The sequence below is a fragment of the Cuculus canorus genome, chromosome 1 (assembly GCF_017976375.1).
Source record: "Cuculus canorus isolate bCucCan1 chromosome 1, bCucCan1.pri, whole genome shotgun sequence".
NCBI lineage: Eukaryota > Metazoa > Chordata > Aves > Cuculiformes > Cuculidae > Cuculus > Cuculus canorus.
In genome coordinates this window covers 32020315-32035433 of record NC_071401.1, presented here as the reverse complement: position 1 = coordinate 32035433, position 15119 = coordinate 32020315, and the positions used below count along the sequence as shown (strand labels likewise).

The following is a 15119-nucleotide window of genomic DNA, read 5'->3' as shown; positions in this document are numbered from 1 at the left end:
GCTGGCAACTTGAGTTTATACTTGGATGACCTAATTCCTTACAGATGGCAAAATGACATGGGGCACGTGGAAGTTCTCATGATTTGCATAAAAATGGGGTGGAGGGTTAAGTCGTTGCATTTCCTGGATCAGCACACTGATGATCAACACGCTTTTTTTAGATGAAAAGCTAACTCAGTTTCAGTATTAGAAAAGATGTTTACAAGAGTAGAAGCAAATAATGTTTGTCAGCAAGACTGTGCACTGCCTCTAATGCAGAAAACACCTCACTACAACAAATTAAGTAATACACTAATAAAGTGATCTGATAACAAGGAAGGGATTCAGGTTTCTGAACCTGTCCAGAAACAAACTCAGTCAAGTCAGTCGTAAATGTTAATTCGTTGTGTATCATCTTTATTGAAACACAGCAATGCATCTGGACTTGCCACACTGTCAAAATATTGTCTGAATGGTATTTTTCATAATATTAAACAAATAGTCATAACAATGCAGAGCACATCATAAGCCATGCTGCAAGGAAAGGAGGAAGTGGCAGAGATGACAATTCAATTAATGTACCAGAGAGGAAAGCATTACTTCCAGAAGTAAATCAGCACATGAAAGTGTCCATAGGTGTTTCACATTCAGATAGCTGGAGCAACATCTCACTTGCTGAAAATTCAAGGGCTAATCAAACATGCTAAAATATCTTCCTCAAAATTAATTAATATTAGGGAGAGAAGAACATGACCTGAAGAAATTAGTTTGAATATAGCAGCACCCTGACAGCCGTCAACAAACCAAGAAGATGGCACCATCCTAACAGGCTGCTAACCTGAGCTTTGACTACCCCTAAGCACTAGGCTGAAGGGAAGAGAGCTGTTCAGAAGCATTGGTTAAGCTGGAGGGATCTTAGGAGGGTCTTCTGCCTTTCTTGGTAGCCCTGTTTCCCACTACACCATTGGGAACAAGACTTTTGCTCTGCTAATTAAAATAGGCTACTCCCATACTGGAACATTTAATAGCACTATGCAATACTCTTAGCACGGGAACTCAGCCATCCGTATTGTGGTAACAGTTTCTCTAATAGTTTTGACCTGTTCCAAAATAGCTTCATGCCGCTGTCTGGGAATGAATATCAACAGCATGTGACTTCCAACAGCTACTTTGGATGTAACTACCCCATTTGTGGACGTAAAAAAGTTCACTAGGAATAGAAACACACACTCTCGGGCCTGTTGGCCTCAAAAGTGACAGTGACTGACAGTGTTTAGTTTATTACTGCAGATGCAGCCGTGGTAGAGTGAAGCATAATACTTGATTTGGGGGCAGAAAAACTCTTTAAGAGCTGTCATAGGAAAATACCAATGCTGCTGCCACTGAGTTATGTGTGAGGAGGGGACAGTGCATGACCATGAACATCAATCCACATTGCAGATGCTTTCTTTGGGTCCCCAGATATATAGCTTCACATTTCATAACTATTCTTCAGGAAGAGTCCTTTCTTAAAAGTTGTTATGTAAAAGAATATTCTTAAAGCTTAAGTATGCGTAAAATACAGAAACACGAATTTGCTATGTGTTCCACTGAAAACAGTGTAATTTAGGGATTGAGAGTTGGCACCCTGCACTCAAAAGCTACATGTAGATCAGGGAATCCATACACATTTCTTATTGTTTGGGACTAAATGTGTGTGCTGCCCACATTCCCACTGGGGTGAGACAAGAGGGTGGATATAAAAGCTGAAGTGAGCCTAAGTTCCACTGGTCTAGGTAGAAGTTCTTACGCTCTAACAGTGTCACCAAACTTGACAGCCAAGAAGGAGAAAGCTCCACAGTTGACTTCAGCGTGTGGAAGATCTGAAGACCAACAACTCATTCCATTTCATGACCTGAGATGTAATATGCTGTGCACAATAATGTCTTTAACTTTGTGTGTCATTTGGTTTTAACTCCTGTCACACCTACAAGGTAAACATAAGAGCCAGTCCTGAAAAGGATTCATCCTTAGAGATATGAACAAGGATATGGACTCAGGCCTCAGCAACTTCCTCCACCCAAGAGTTGTGCAGCACCACTTGCTAAGCTTATCTTTTTAAACTGTATTCCTCTCAGAAAAAAGACGTAAAGAAAATAATTTTTCTGCCTACACATAAAATTCTAAGCTTAAGTCTGTTTTACAGGCTAACACTAAAAATGCACCAGCAGGTGATTCTGCCCCTCTAGTTTTCTCTTGTGAGACCTCATCTGGAGTATTGTGTCCAGTTCTGGAATCTTTAACATAAGGACATGGAACTGTTGGAATGGGTCCAGAGGAGGATGATCAGGGGGCTGGAGCACCTCCCACACGAGGACAGGCTGAGAGAGTTGGGGTTGTTCAACCCAGAGAAAAGAAGGCTCTGAGAAGACCTTATAGTGACCTTCCAGTACCTGAAGGGGCTACAAGAAAGCTGGGGAGGGACATTTTACAAGGGCATGTAGTGATAGAATGAAGGGGAATGGCTTTAAATTCAAAGGGGAAAGACTTAGATTAGATATAAGGAAAAAATTATTCATGGTGAGGGTGGTGAAACACTTGAACAGGTTGCCCAGCGAAGTTGTGGATCTCCCTCCATGGAAGTGTTCACAGCCAAGTTGGACAGGGCCTTGAGCAGCCTCATCTAGTGGAAAGTGTCCCTGCCCATGACAAGGGGGATTGGAACTAGATGATCTTTAAGGTCCCTTCCCACCTAAACCATTCTATGATTCTATGATTAAAGCCATTTCAGAGAGGCAACAACATGAGTAGCCAGTAAGATAGTAGAAGTAGCATCTAATGCTGAATGACATGGACACATCAGCTTCCAAATTAATTACCAGTGAGAAACGATACCATGCTATTTCACCATTTTCTTCCAATTCAGCTGAAAAACTAAGAACCATGCATAGCACATACATAATATTCACTTATGCAGATTTCCCAGAGATTCTATTCTGGGAAACTGAGAAGGAGAGTTCACAGGAAAGTGTGGTTAGGATTTTCACTAATGAAAATAATTTGCTAACATGGGAATGAAGCTGGTGGGCTGATAATACCATTTCTGAAAATGTTCCCACCAAAGGCACATATTTCAAAATGAAGCCATTAAGAAAGCTGCAAGTAGCCTGAGTGAGGGCATCTATGGCTTTTGCTGGTATACAGTTTCACATGCCTTGTCCCAAATCCTCTCCTCTTCGCAGAGATTTACCAGAGTAAGAAGTTTACAAGATCTAAATAAGTTCCAAAGACTACAAGCAACAACCAAGTTTCCCATGGCTGGGGCATAACAAGGGGCAAGGTAGTAAAAATGTATCCGTTTGTCAGCAACAAACATGCTCTCAACTCTACATGGATTCTAGTTCTCCTGGGATTCAACTCTAACCCACACCTGCAGGACACAGTCCACTTTTCGGTGAGAACTAAAACCAAATACCAGCCATGTGCAAAGTTGCCAGCACAAACTAATGCCCGTTTTTTGGTGTGTCTGTGAGTTGGCTATTCATCTTTTGCTGGAAGCTATAAGGTGAAAAATGTCAATGTGAATTTCAATTATTAACCCATTACTTTCCTGTGTGGTGCTGATAGCTCTTCTGCAACGCCCTTTACTGGGAAGAAAGGTTATCCTCTGGGTATTTACTTCAGCTGATTTCCAGCACAAATTATGCCAGTAGCCACATACAAAGCTAAATACAGTATTCACAGACTTCACCAGGAGTAATGCACAAGCATACTAAGGAGGATGTGGATGAATCTAATGATAATGATCAAAACTCTGCTACCTTAGGTCAGTAGGCTTTCTTGTCTGCAAGTTCTTGAGTATGTTCCTGTTCTTGAAGATAAGAACAAACAATGTGGCACTAGTGCATTTTAGGTGTAAGGTTTTGAGAAAGTACAAAAATAGGTTTAAAAAAAAAAAAAGAAAAAGGCAACTTTCTCAGAATTATTTTCCTCGCTTTCCACCCACACCCAAAACTAATCTTCCCTGTCAGCCCACTTGTTTTTTTTGTTTTTCTGACTGAGTGAAATAATACAGCTAGGGTCCTCTTTCCTCCACTCATACAATATTCTTAGAAGTTATTTTAGACATCAAATTTAATTTATTATCTGAAGTAATAAACATAAATCCAGTTTTAAGGAAAATGCAGCTTTGTATAAGTCTATTGCATAGATCTTCCATTCTGTGTGCTCCATCTGCGTGTGCAATCTGCTTCTATATTTTCAGCCAGCTTGCATGGGCAGATTAATGTGTACAATTAGAAAGCAACCTCACAGGCGTTCAATAAACTGCCTTCATTATTACACTCAAGAGAGTCCCTTTGGATGTCTATAAAAGCCTAGTTTTCTGCCTGTTAGCTAAATAATTGACAATGCTTAAAATAATCAGGAGCAAATGAACAAAACAAAGACCATTGTGGTGAAAAGAAGCAAACAAAAGATCCTCAAGGCTGCAAACCCTTTTTGTGCAAGCCCTCTTTCATTCTCTCTAGCAGCCTATATTAAAAGTCTAGTCTGGTTTACATTTGCACTTCTGTGGGGAAAATTTGTTTCCAGCCTGCTGTTTGAACGTCACATCACAGGGGACTGAAAACTGGCAAGGACACTAGTATTTATCCTGTAAAAATAGATAAATAAATACAAATTCTGGTTTGTTTCAGGTTTTATTTTCTTGCATTTTATGAGTTTTGAGAAAACTGCTTTGGCAGGCAAGTGTATATCAGCTTGGTTTGGTGAAACTCCGGCATTGTGTTTGCAATACACACTTACAGGCACTCTGGCAAATTCTCCTTCCAGCTCCAAATTCTGAGCTGAATGTGCTGAATGCACACATATATCCGAGTGCAGCAGTGCCAGGAATTTTTATAGGAGTACAACCTTCACAAAAACAAAGGCACGAATATGTAACAAAGGGAGTGATGAAATTATACAACAATCATGCTATTAAAAAGCAACGCTAAGTTCTAAACTGCTTTTCCCATTAAATACATAGGTAGATGGGTATTAGAAAAGCAGCAGACCACATCCAACACCACAGTTTCTGGGAAGTTGAATCCAAATTAAATAAAAGCACCTTACTAGAGAGCTGGGCTAAAACCATATGGTGAGACATGCTACAGTTCACGCAGAGATTCATACAGCTTGCACAGCAAGCCACAGAGAAATGCTAATAATGAGGTAGCCATCCCTCATTACTATTTAAAGGACAATTTTAGTGTCCTAATTAAAGAGGAATGTCCTGAAAGGTCCTGGGGCAGCCAGCTTACTTCTTCACTCTGATTTGGAAAGATGGACACTTAGTCCTTTTCTCACAAGGATTAGAAATTGCAAAGTATGGACTACACAAGCACTCATTACCTTTTAATCCACTCTGATAGAAACATCGTTTCTGCCACAGGCCATCAATGTAAAATGCATCCAAGACACCATTTCTCAGAAGGAAGGACTCTATTTCAGGTGTAAATAGTTTCTGGTAGAAAAGTGTACATGTACTCTTTATTTTCTAGATCTGGCATCTGCAGAGGCAGAACCACAGAGGTGCTGTCACCAATAAATCCCTCAGTACTTCTATTAGTGTATTTGGTTTGTGTGGTAAGGTTTCGGTTAGTGTGGGTTTCCAGAGGTGGCTCCTGTGAAAAGCTGCTAGGAGCTTCCTTTATATCCAAGAGTCAATACCAGTTGGCTCCAAGACAGACTCATTGCTGGCCAAGGCTGAGCCCATCACCAATGGTGGCAGCACCTCTGGGATAATATATTCAAGAAAGGAAAAAAAACTGCTGTGCAACAGCAGCTGGAGAGAGGAATGAGACTATGTGAGAGAAACAACCCTGCGGACATCAAAGTCAGTTAAGAAGGAGGGGAAGGAGGTGTTCCAGATGCCAGAGCAGGCTTGCCGGCAGGACTTGTGACCCCGTGGAGGACCCACGCTGGAGCCATCCGTTCATGAAGCATTGTACCCTATGGAAAGGATACACACTGGAGCAGTTCATGAAGAACTGTAGCCTGTGGGAAGGACTCATGTTGGAGAAGTTCATTTAGAACTCTCTCTCATGCAAGGAAACCCGCGTTGGAGCAGGGCAAGAGTGTGAGGAGCCCTCCCACCAAGAAGGAAGGAGTGGCAGGGACAGGGACAACATGTGATAAATGGACTGCAACTCCAACTCCCCATACCTCTACGATGACTGAGAGAAGGGGTTGGAAAATTCAGTAGTAAAGTTAAACCCAAGAAAAAGGGGGGGTGGAGAGAAGGTTGGGTTTTTTTTAAGATTTGGGTTTGTTTCTTACTATCCTACTCCGATTTGATTGGTAGTAAATTAAACTAATTACTAATTTCCCCAAGTTGAGTCTGTTTGGCCTGTGACAGTAATTGGTGAGAGATCTTTCCCTGTCCTTATCTTGACACAGAAGCATCTAGTTATATTTTCTCTTCCCTGTCCAGCTGAGTAGGGGAGTGACAGAGCAGCTTTGGTGGGCACCTGGTGTCCAGCCAGAGTCAGCCACCAAAGTTAGTACAAATGGTAGCAATTCTGCCATGCAGCAATTACCCCAGCCCAAGTTCTGCTCCTTTGTGCTCTTCAGCCTTTGTATACACAGCTGCTTTAGGAGATACCTTGTGTGTTTTGTTCATTTTAGTCACCCAATAGAATTTGAGTCCATCTAAATTGGAGAACGGCTGATCTCAAAAGAGAGATGCCTGTGAGACTTTTCCATAGCACTCCGCATGTGTGTCTAGACCCCATTTTCACAAGACACAAACACATACTCAAGCAACTATGATAATAGGTACAGTTGATTTTCAAGGGCCAGTTGTACACAAAGATAACAAGACTGTAAAGACATAGTAAATAACTGTATTCTGCAGACAGTGGACATGGCTGCAGACAATTTTTCCTTTTGGCATTCACTTACTTCATGTTACACCCTTTGAAAGGGGATTTCAGTGAGAAGTTCTTGTTTATAACAGGAATTTAATCAGAACAACAAACTTCTGAGTAGTATCATACTTTATTGTCAGAGAATGTTAATGACATAAGAATCTCAAGTGCCTTTCCTTATCAAATAGAAGCGGGACTTCATACAGGAGAGGTACTGATTGGGCTGTACCCTGTAGAGGCTGATACAGCCAGAAGTGGTGATCAATTTTAAAAGGTTTCCCAGCTAATGAGACTGATGGTAGGCATTGATCTCCTCAGGAAACCTGTGATGCTGCAGCTACAGATGCGTACAAAGGACAGACTAACAAGGCAGCTTATCATTTGAAATGGCTCCACAGGCCATGACTTTGCAGAGGTCACTGCTTTATATGAAGTGCATGAAATTCCTTCCCTCTCTCCCAGCAAGCAGGGAAGAAGATCAAAATACTCAAGCAGTGAGGAATAGGGCACAACCTTGTATTTGTTCTCTTCGCCTCTAGACATAGGGTCCTAGATGAAAGAAGTAATAAGTCACTGATTTTTGCATAGTAGCCAAAAGCATGCCTTTAAATACTAAGCATTTTTATATCAGCATGTCTCTAATAAACAGCAGTCCTTCAGTGGAGTTAACTTCACAAGATTTGAGATGTCACACAGCATCTTTCCGTTACTGCACGATGTTGTGCTCCATTATGCCAATGTAACTTTGCAATGCAACCTCAACAACAACCAGCAGTAAAGAATCCTTTTCCTCTGCCCATCGGAGGATTCCTAAAGACCAGGGAAGGCACTGGTGTGCAACATGGGAGGTTTTTGCTTAACAAAAAGTGCATTCACTGAAGGTAGGTTTCTAGCTCACTTCCTCCAAGTACAGCATCTACAGGGCCCTCTTGGCGCATATTCAATAGGTAGTACAGTCAAATAATTTACTGATAGTTGAATCTTGAGCAATGGAGCTCAAAAGTCCATCTTCACCCTCAGTTATATCAGTCAGTTTGGTTTCCTAAGATGACACCAGTTGTATGCTCACAAATCTTTCCTAAATCAGTGGACAGAATGACTCCCAGCCAGTCTCCTTCTCAGTGCCCCGGCATGCTGAGCTCCTGCACCACCTGGGGATCCACTGACTGTCCACATGAAGGTCTTTCAGAGGGTTCAGGCCTGCTTTTGACAGGACCAAGCTTACTTTTAATGACAGAAGCACTGATCAGCAGAATTCATTTCACCCTAAGCAAAAAGAGGTACAGTCACGGAAGGTGAGCGAAGGCAAGAGAAACATCTCTGTTCATAACTGAATAAGGCTCAAGACATAAAAAAACCCCAGATTAAATGGGAAGATAAGAACCCTGACAATCCCCTCAGGAAAAAGCAAGTCCCATGATTGAGGACCCTGCACTGAAAAGATCTGATGAGGTTGTGGTTGAGTTAGAGTCAAAGAGCATGAAGGTGTCTAGTCTGTCAGAAACAGGCAGAGGTCTAAAGCTGTGCAGGGTCTTCAGAAATACTGAGGAACCAAGATATGTGTATGGGAAATTCACACCAGGACAAACAGCAGGCAAAATACCAATACCTAGAGACAAACCTTGGCAATGTATATAAGGAAAGAGCTGTACCTATATCCAAATGGGAAGAAATAAAAGGAAAAAGACAACAAAGTCTGAGATCAGTGAGAAAGCACTAAAATGTCTACACATTAGAGAACAGTCTGGGCAAATGATGAAGGAACCGGAGCTACTAGCTTGGAACAAAAGTGACTGCTTTAAAGGTCACAGAGGATGAAAGAGCAATCAATCATGCTAAGAACACAGGTGAGTAATTTCAGGAGCCAAAGATAAAAAAGGTAAAAGGTAACTAAACAGCACTGTGTGTTAATTATGTGATAGAATTGGTTTGGATCAGTTAAAAATAAAGAAATACGATGGAGTGAATTGGCAAGGCAGGAATTTCACTGCCAATGGAATTAATTATGTCAGGTGTTAAGCCATGTCTAAACCTGGCATTAAGGAGGTATTCTTGGGAAACAGGTCTATACAGCAGAGATTCTCTATATTTAAGATGTAGGACTATGCTAAATATAGTAAGCCCTCATTATTTCCATGCAGGTTAGATTTCTTGACTAGTCACTAAAATAAATGGGTGGAGATGTAATTTAGATCCTGTTTCACTAATTAGTCTTGGATGGAATGATCACATTTTGATTCAGTTAGAGAAAGAAAGTGTAAAATTGTTAAATAATTCAGTTTCCATTTCAAAGTGCGTGTTTTGAGAAGCTAAGAGAACTGTACTGAACCAAATTTTTCACAGCGTAAGGTATGGAAGAGGCCTGGAATATTTCACAGAATCACACAAAAGTTGCAGTAGGAAGGGACCTCTGGAGGTCGTCTTGTCCAACTCCTTGCTCAAGCAGGGCCACCTAGAGCCAAGTGACTTTTGTATATCTCCAAGGACAGTGACTCCACAATCTTCCTGGGCAACCTGTGTCCATGCTTAGTCACCCTCACAATTAAGAAGTGTTTCCTGATGTTTAGGAGGAAACTTCTGTGTTTCACTTTGTGTCTATTGCCTCTTCCCTGAAGTAAAAAAAAAGTGAAAAAAAACCCCAGCAACAGAAGCCAAACTCTTTCTCAAACCAGTCAAGAGCAAACAAACAAACAAACAAAACCCTAAGAAACCAACAAACACAAAACTGAAGGACAAGCCAATGAGGAATTTTTGTTAGTAAGTTTAAAATTTACTTACTAATATTGATCTTCAAGGAATATCTCTCTTCTTTGCATTTCTTGTTGTATTTTTTTAACTTCAAGTCTCTCTGCCTACATTAAAAACAGGGAAACATACCTGAGATTTCCAGTAAGCCAGAAACAAATATTTAATAAAACAAATTTAACAAATTAAACAATTTTAAATTCAAGTAATTAAATCTCTGTTTGTTAATAAAACTATGGCAACAGTTGGGTACAGAAGTGACTCAATCTCAAACTTAAAAGTATTCAGACATGACCAAACAGCTCCCAGTCAAGGCACCAGTCTGAAACAGAAAACTGCACTATGCTCCTGGCAGACCCATCTATTGTCATAAAGCCCTCTTGAGCCTTCACAGTTCAAATGCCACATCACTGTTGGGGCCGTCTCTCAGTACAACCGATTCAATGTTGGTCCTAATGAGAGCGTAGAGGATGCGAAACATCACACCAGTGCAGAAGATAGTCTTGTAGCACTGGAAGTGCAGTCATACAAAAAGATGTAGTTCTGCACAAAGACCTGTGGCCTTTGGGAGCACTACAGAACTGACCAAGTGAATACCTGCTGTGACAGATGAAAGTGAGAGACATTTCGATGCTTATAAATATCTAAAGGGCAGGTGCCAAGAGCACGGGGCCAGACTCTTTTCAGTGTTGCCCTGCGACAGGACAAGGGGCAGTGGGCTCAAACTGGAACACAAGGAGTTCCACCTGAACGTGAGGACTGTGAGTGTGACGAAGCACTGGAACAGGCTGCCCAGAGAAGCTGTGGAGTCTCCTTCTCTGGAGATATTCAAAACCCACCTGGACACATTCCTGTGCAAGCTGCTGTAGGAAACCCTGCTTTAACAGGGGCAAGGGTTAGACTAGATGATGTCCAGAGGTCCCGTCCAGCCCCTGCCATTCTGTGATTCTGTGATTTGTACTAAACCAGTGTTACTCTGCCTCAGACACCACGCCCAATGCAAGAGTCAACCAAATCCTTGACACAGAAAACTCCTCTGGAAATCTGGATATCATACAAGTTATTAAGTCCTTTAATATAAAATTGCACACAATTTCCAGTGGAAAGGTCACCTAAGCTGCCCCGCCCCTCTAAATTCAAGTAGAATAAAACATTAAAATAAAGCAGAAACTAGATAACTTGCTGCATCAGCAATATGTAGCTTAAGCTAAATTAGAGTCAAAAATAAGGCAGTATTTTTTCTTGACATGCAGGCTGTAGGTAGGTCCAGTGGGAATAACTGTCAAAAAGCAGTTCAGTGTATTAAAAGCACAAATCAGAAGCACCAAACTGGTATTTCAGCCCTGCTATATTTTGAGCACAAGCTCCCACACCGCAGTTGTTGGGAGGATGCTCCAATAAGGTCTCCTGCCCCAGATTCACCACACCTAGCACGTTGAACAAACTCCAACCTGGGGCTGTTAGTCTGCTCATCACCCACCTTCAAAATTAAAAAAAAGTAATTGTTTGGTAACCCAGCAACCAGATATTGCTCTAAAGAAAGTGCCCAGAGAATTTCAGAGAGATGGAAATGGCCTGTTTGGTCAGAGCCCCCAAATCAGGGAGATTTTGAAGATCCACCACTGTACAGAGGTGGAGGTATTGTGCAAGGCTGGGTAGAATGGGGGGGGGGGGTGTGCACATGTGCGCATATGTGTGTGTATGTGTGCACAAAACAATTGCAAATTCTTCCCCGGCATGTATTGAATTAAGAAAAAAAAGTCCTGTCAGATGTCTCCAGGTAGGAAAGGAGCCACGTTGTGTAACAATATAAACTGCTGGAAGGCAAATGACTTAGAAGTTCTTATTTGGAAAAAAGCAATGGGAAAATAAACAAAAGAAAGGAGAGGAATCTGAATGAGATGTTCCATTGCTCAGGCATTTGATATGCTGAGATAGTGGTAGAATGAAGTATAAATCGGTATGACATACTGATGCAATTAAAAAAAATCATGGTAAAGTAAGGAATATAAATATATATAAAGCACAGGTACATTTTGATAGTGTTCAAGGGATATCTTGTTTGCTCCTAACCCCTCCACACAGCAAGAGACGATTTTTTAGGCAAAAGACTCCCACCCACTTGTGCAACTTACAAAAGGAAATGGAAAGAAAGGAAAGATAAAGAAAGGAAATCTGATAAAGTCTATCATTGTCAAAGATGATGCTGGTACCCTAAAGACACCTGTAATAGCTCCCAGGCATTTCCCCGTCGCTGCTCAACACTGCAAGCTGACACCTTCACCTCTGAAAAAGCATTTGACATAAGATCCGCTATCAGATTGCAAGGCTTCTGAAAGTTCAAATCCAAAGCTCACTGAGGTTGCTGTGGTCTAGCTCCTGGCTGGAACAACACACTGGTATGAATCTGGGTAAGTATAATTCTTCAATGTAATCCCTGTCTCCCACCAGATAAAAAAGAAGGAAATATCCTACAGCTATTCTACCACCAAAACGGTGCCTGAAGAAAACTCCAACGTATTGTAATTATTTACTTGTGGCTGGTGTGGTTGTTTTCTACTCTGGAAGTTTACCCTAGGACCCTTCCTTAAGATGCATACAAATGACAGGCAACGGGACTGAGACATTCTCTAACTAATGACAATCTATCAATAGGCATTGCCAAAGCACTCCACATTTGGCACAATCTTCAAAAACAAAGCCAAGACTGGAACAGCTGTGATATTGAAGGTAAACATGTTGAAAAGCATTAGCAGAAGGTCTGTAAAGTGCCTAGTTTTAACAAATTCCCGAAAAAGGCCATTCATGTTGATTAACACAGTCAAATTAAAGAGCACATGATTTGATAAAGAATAAAATGAAATTACAGCTTATTGTACATTGGAAAATTTCTAAAGATGGCAGGACTGTTACTACATAATGTAAGAGCAAAAGAAAGTTGTATGCAGTAGAATTACACTGAATTTTTTCACTTGAAAGATTTTGATTTTTTTAATATTTAGTCAAGATTTGGAATATACAAGGAAAGGCTAAAGGCAGGGTAATAGGAACAGAGATTGAGTGACAGGAACAAGAAAGATCCAGTGCACTGAAATTATGCCATTTTGAGTACAGTACAAATGCAAAAAGCTTAAAAACCAAGAAGTCAAATATCAGCCATGTGTTTATTTTCTTGGGATTTTTGACAGTCCTTTGACCCAAAGGACAGAAAGGTAGTTATGGTTTGGTTTGGTCAAAATCTGTGATGCGAAGGGCTGCACAAAACTGCAGATGTCTGCTTCTAATAAGCAAATAATAATAATGCTACTTCCCATGTATTCCCACACTTTCTGCAGATCAAACACACCCCTTGGCACTAGAGGCAAATACCAAAATAGGGGCTTCCCTGCTAACATTGCAAAGTCATAAGGTTACAGAATAGGGAGCTGGGGAGGATCCATGTTTTTCCTCTCTGGGAGCTGGAGAGAGACAAGGTAGATGCCAAGAGTGTTGATATTCCAGCATCTAACCTCGTGGTTAATTAAAGAACGACAGAGGCAGGCAGGTGGACTTGTACAGATGGTAAGGCAGACCTTCCACATTGGGTACTGATTTGGCAGAGACACAGTTTTCTCTTGGTCACAAAGACAACAAAAGTGTGACTATTGCTTTTCTCTGCAAAACAAGCCTTAAAGCAATAATAAAAACAGATCTTACGTTCATAAGGAGCATCAGCTTACAGTGCATCACCCTTAAAATCAAGGAAGAACTGAGCTGAAATGGGTACCAGCACTCATTCTTGTCATCACTTATTAGTCTGTAGGGCTTCGCCGTTCATGTTTGCTGGCAAAGTAGCTCTCCAGCTGTAAAAGTTTCAGGGGCCCTGCTGACAACGCTGGCTAGCCATCATCCCCCTTCAGACTGTCAGACAATTTGAATTTTTGGCAATGAATAATAACCTTGAGCAAAAGAAGGACTGGTCAGCAAGAAAAGGCAGCTTGTGAATTTGCAGGAAGACATGCTCTTGGCTGATGCCCTGCAGGTGTAGTTGCCCACAAATTTAGCACTTTTTAAAAAAAGAAATTCCTTTCCTGCAGTGACCAGAGCCCAGTGTTGACTAGAAAGTACCAGTTCTTTAGGATCCCTTTCCTGTCATCCCTCCGTTCTTGGGAGTCTTTCACCTGCAGGCAGGGTGAGGTAGCCAAATTAACACTTTTTATTGGCTTTCCAGCATGCTTTTCTTTAACAAGGAGTTGAATTTCTAATATACAAATGTTTTCTGAGCAGAAATCTTCCTCAGTTCAATCACTACTGTGGAAGACAATTGGAATAAAAAAAATTCAAATTAAGTGTTCCCTTTCATGATCCTCTGTTTTGTTTGTTTGCTTTGTGGGTATATGTTTATTTATTCAAATTACAGTGCATTTGGTGAAGATGTTTGCCATGATGTTACATCCTCCTTTAGAAGAAACTGATAGTTACAGTTTTATTATCTACAACATCTATAAAGATTTTATAATCTGTGGGAGTGAAGGTAAGGAAATTAAAGAGCATGAAAACAAAACTGATACATCAATATATTTTCTAGGTGTAACTATAAATTATAGCAGTCTTGCAACATTTTTCTTGTCCGATGTCCATGGGCAAACAACATATATTTAACAGGTGAATAAAATATAATTAATCTTCTTTCTACCATTGCTATCATCACTGCTTCTGGAGCTATACATAAGCTGGTAACTGTTAATGACGTTTTCATACAATAATATTTATTGCCCCTCTGAGCTACTGTGCATGGGCTTACCTCCGAAGTCTAATAGTAACCACTGAAAGACTTGGAACAGACTAACCCCCACCTAGAGCCAATTCAAGGTATTTTTGTATATGCATGTCCTTTTACAACATCCAGTAGTGATGATTTTTTAATTAATCTTGGCATTCAGCTTCTGCACAGAAGATACTTTTTAATGCAGTGGAGACAAAACTTGCAAACCTGAAATCTCCCTTCCCCTCACTATTACTGTGCATAGCAGTATCACGCTCCCTCTCTTTTCATTTTTTCATTTAAATTTCACATTACATTCATGATGAAGTGCTACTTGGTTTTCACCAAGGAGACATGAATGAACTTTTATGAAGGTTTATGCAGCACAGAACAAGAAGATGCTATGTGAGAATTTCTAGAAAAAGCAAACAAACAAAATAAAGCTGAAGATTCGAGAGTGAGCTATTGTTGGGGTCAAGATATAGCCAATATTAGAAGAAAAAGTGATCTGACATGTTAGCAATGCACCTGGGTCTGCCCGTTCAGAGGGGTTGGAGTGGCATTTGAATTTCAGGGCACTCCAAACAATGTAATAGATTACACTGAGCTTTTCATGATTTGGATACTTTTTCAGTCATGACAGGCTGGATTTTCTTGCATTCTTCACATGTGTACAGCAGGCAATTATGGATTTTTATAAGGTCTTTGTGCCATCTTCTACAATCCAATCTTACAGAGAAAGTAAACTATATAACCTGTGT

General features: G+C 40.7%; 1 protein-coding gene across 2 annotated transcripts in view; it reads right to left on the bottom strand.

The window, feature by feature from the left end:
- Nucleotides 1-15119, bottom strand: part of EPSTI1 (epithelial stromal interaction 1) — a 50930-nt gene that overhangs the window by 19318 nt on the left and 16493 nt on the right. For both annotated transcript variants that reach the window (XM_054079653.1, XM_054079661.1), the window contains exon 6: nt 9648-9721. In XM_054079653.1, the coding sequence (XP_053935628.1) occupies nt 9648-9721 (74 nt within the window). The remainder of the gene's footprint in view (nt 1-9647; nt 9722-15119) is intronic.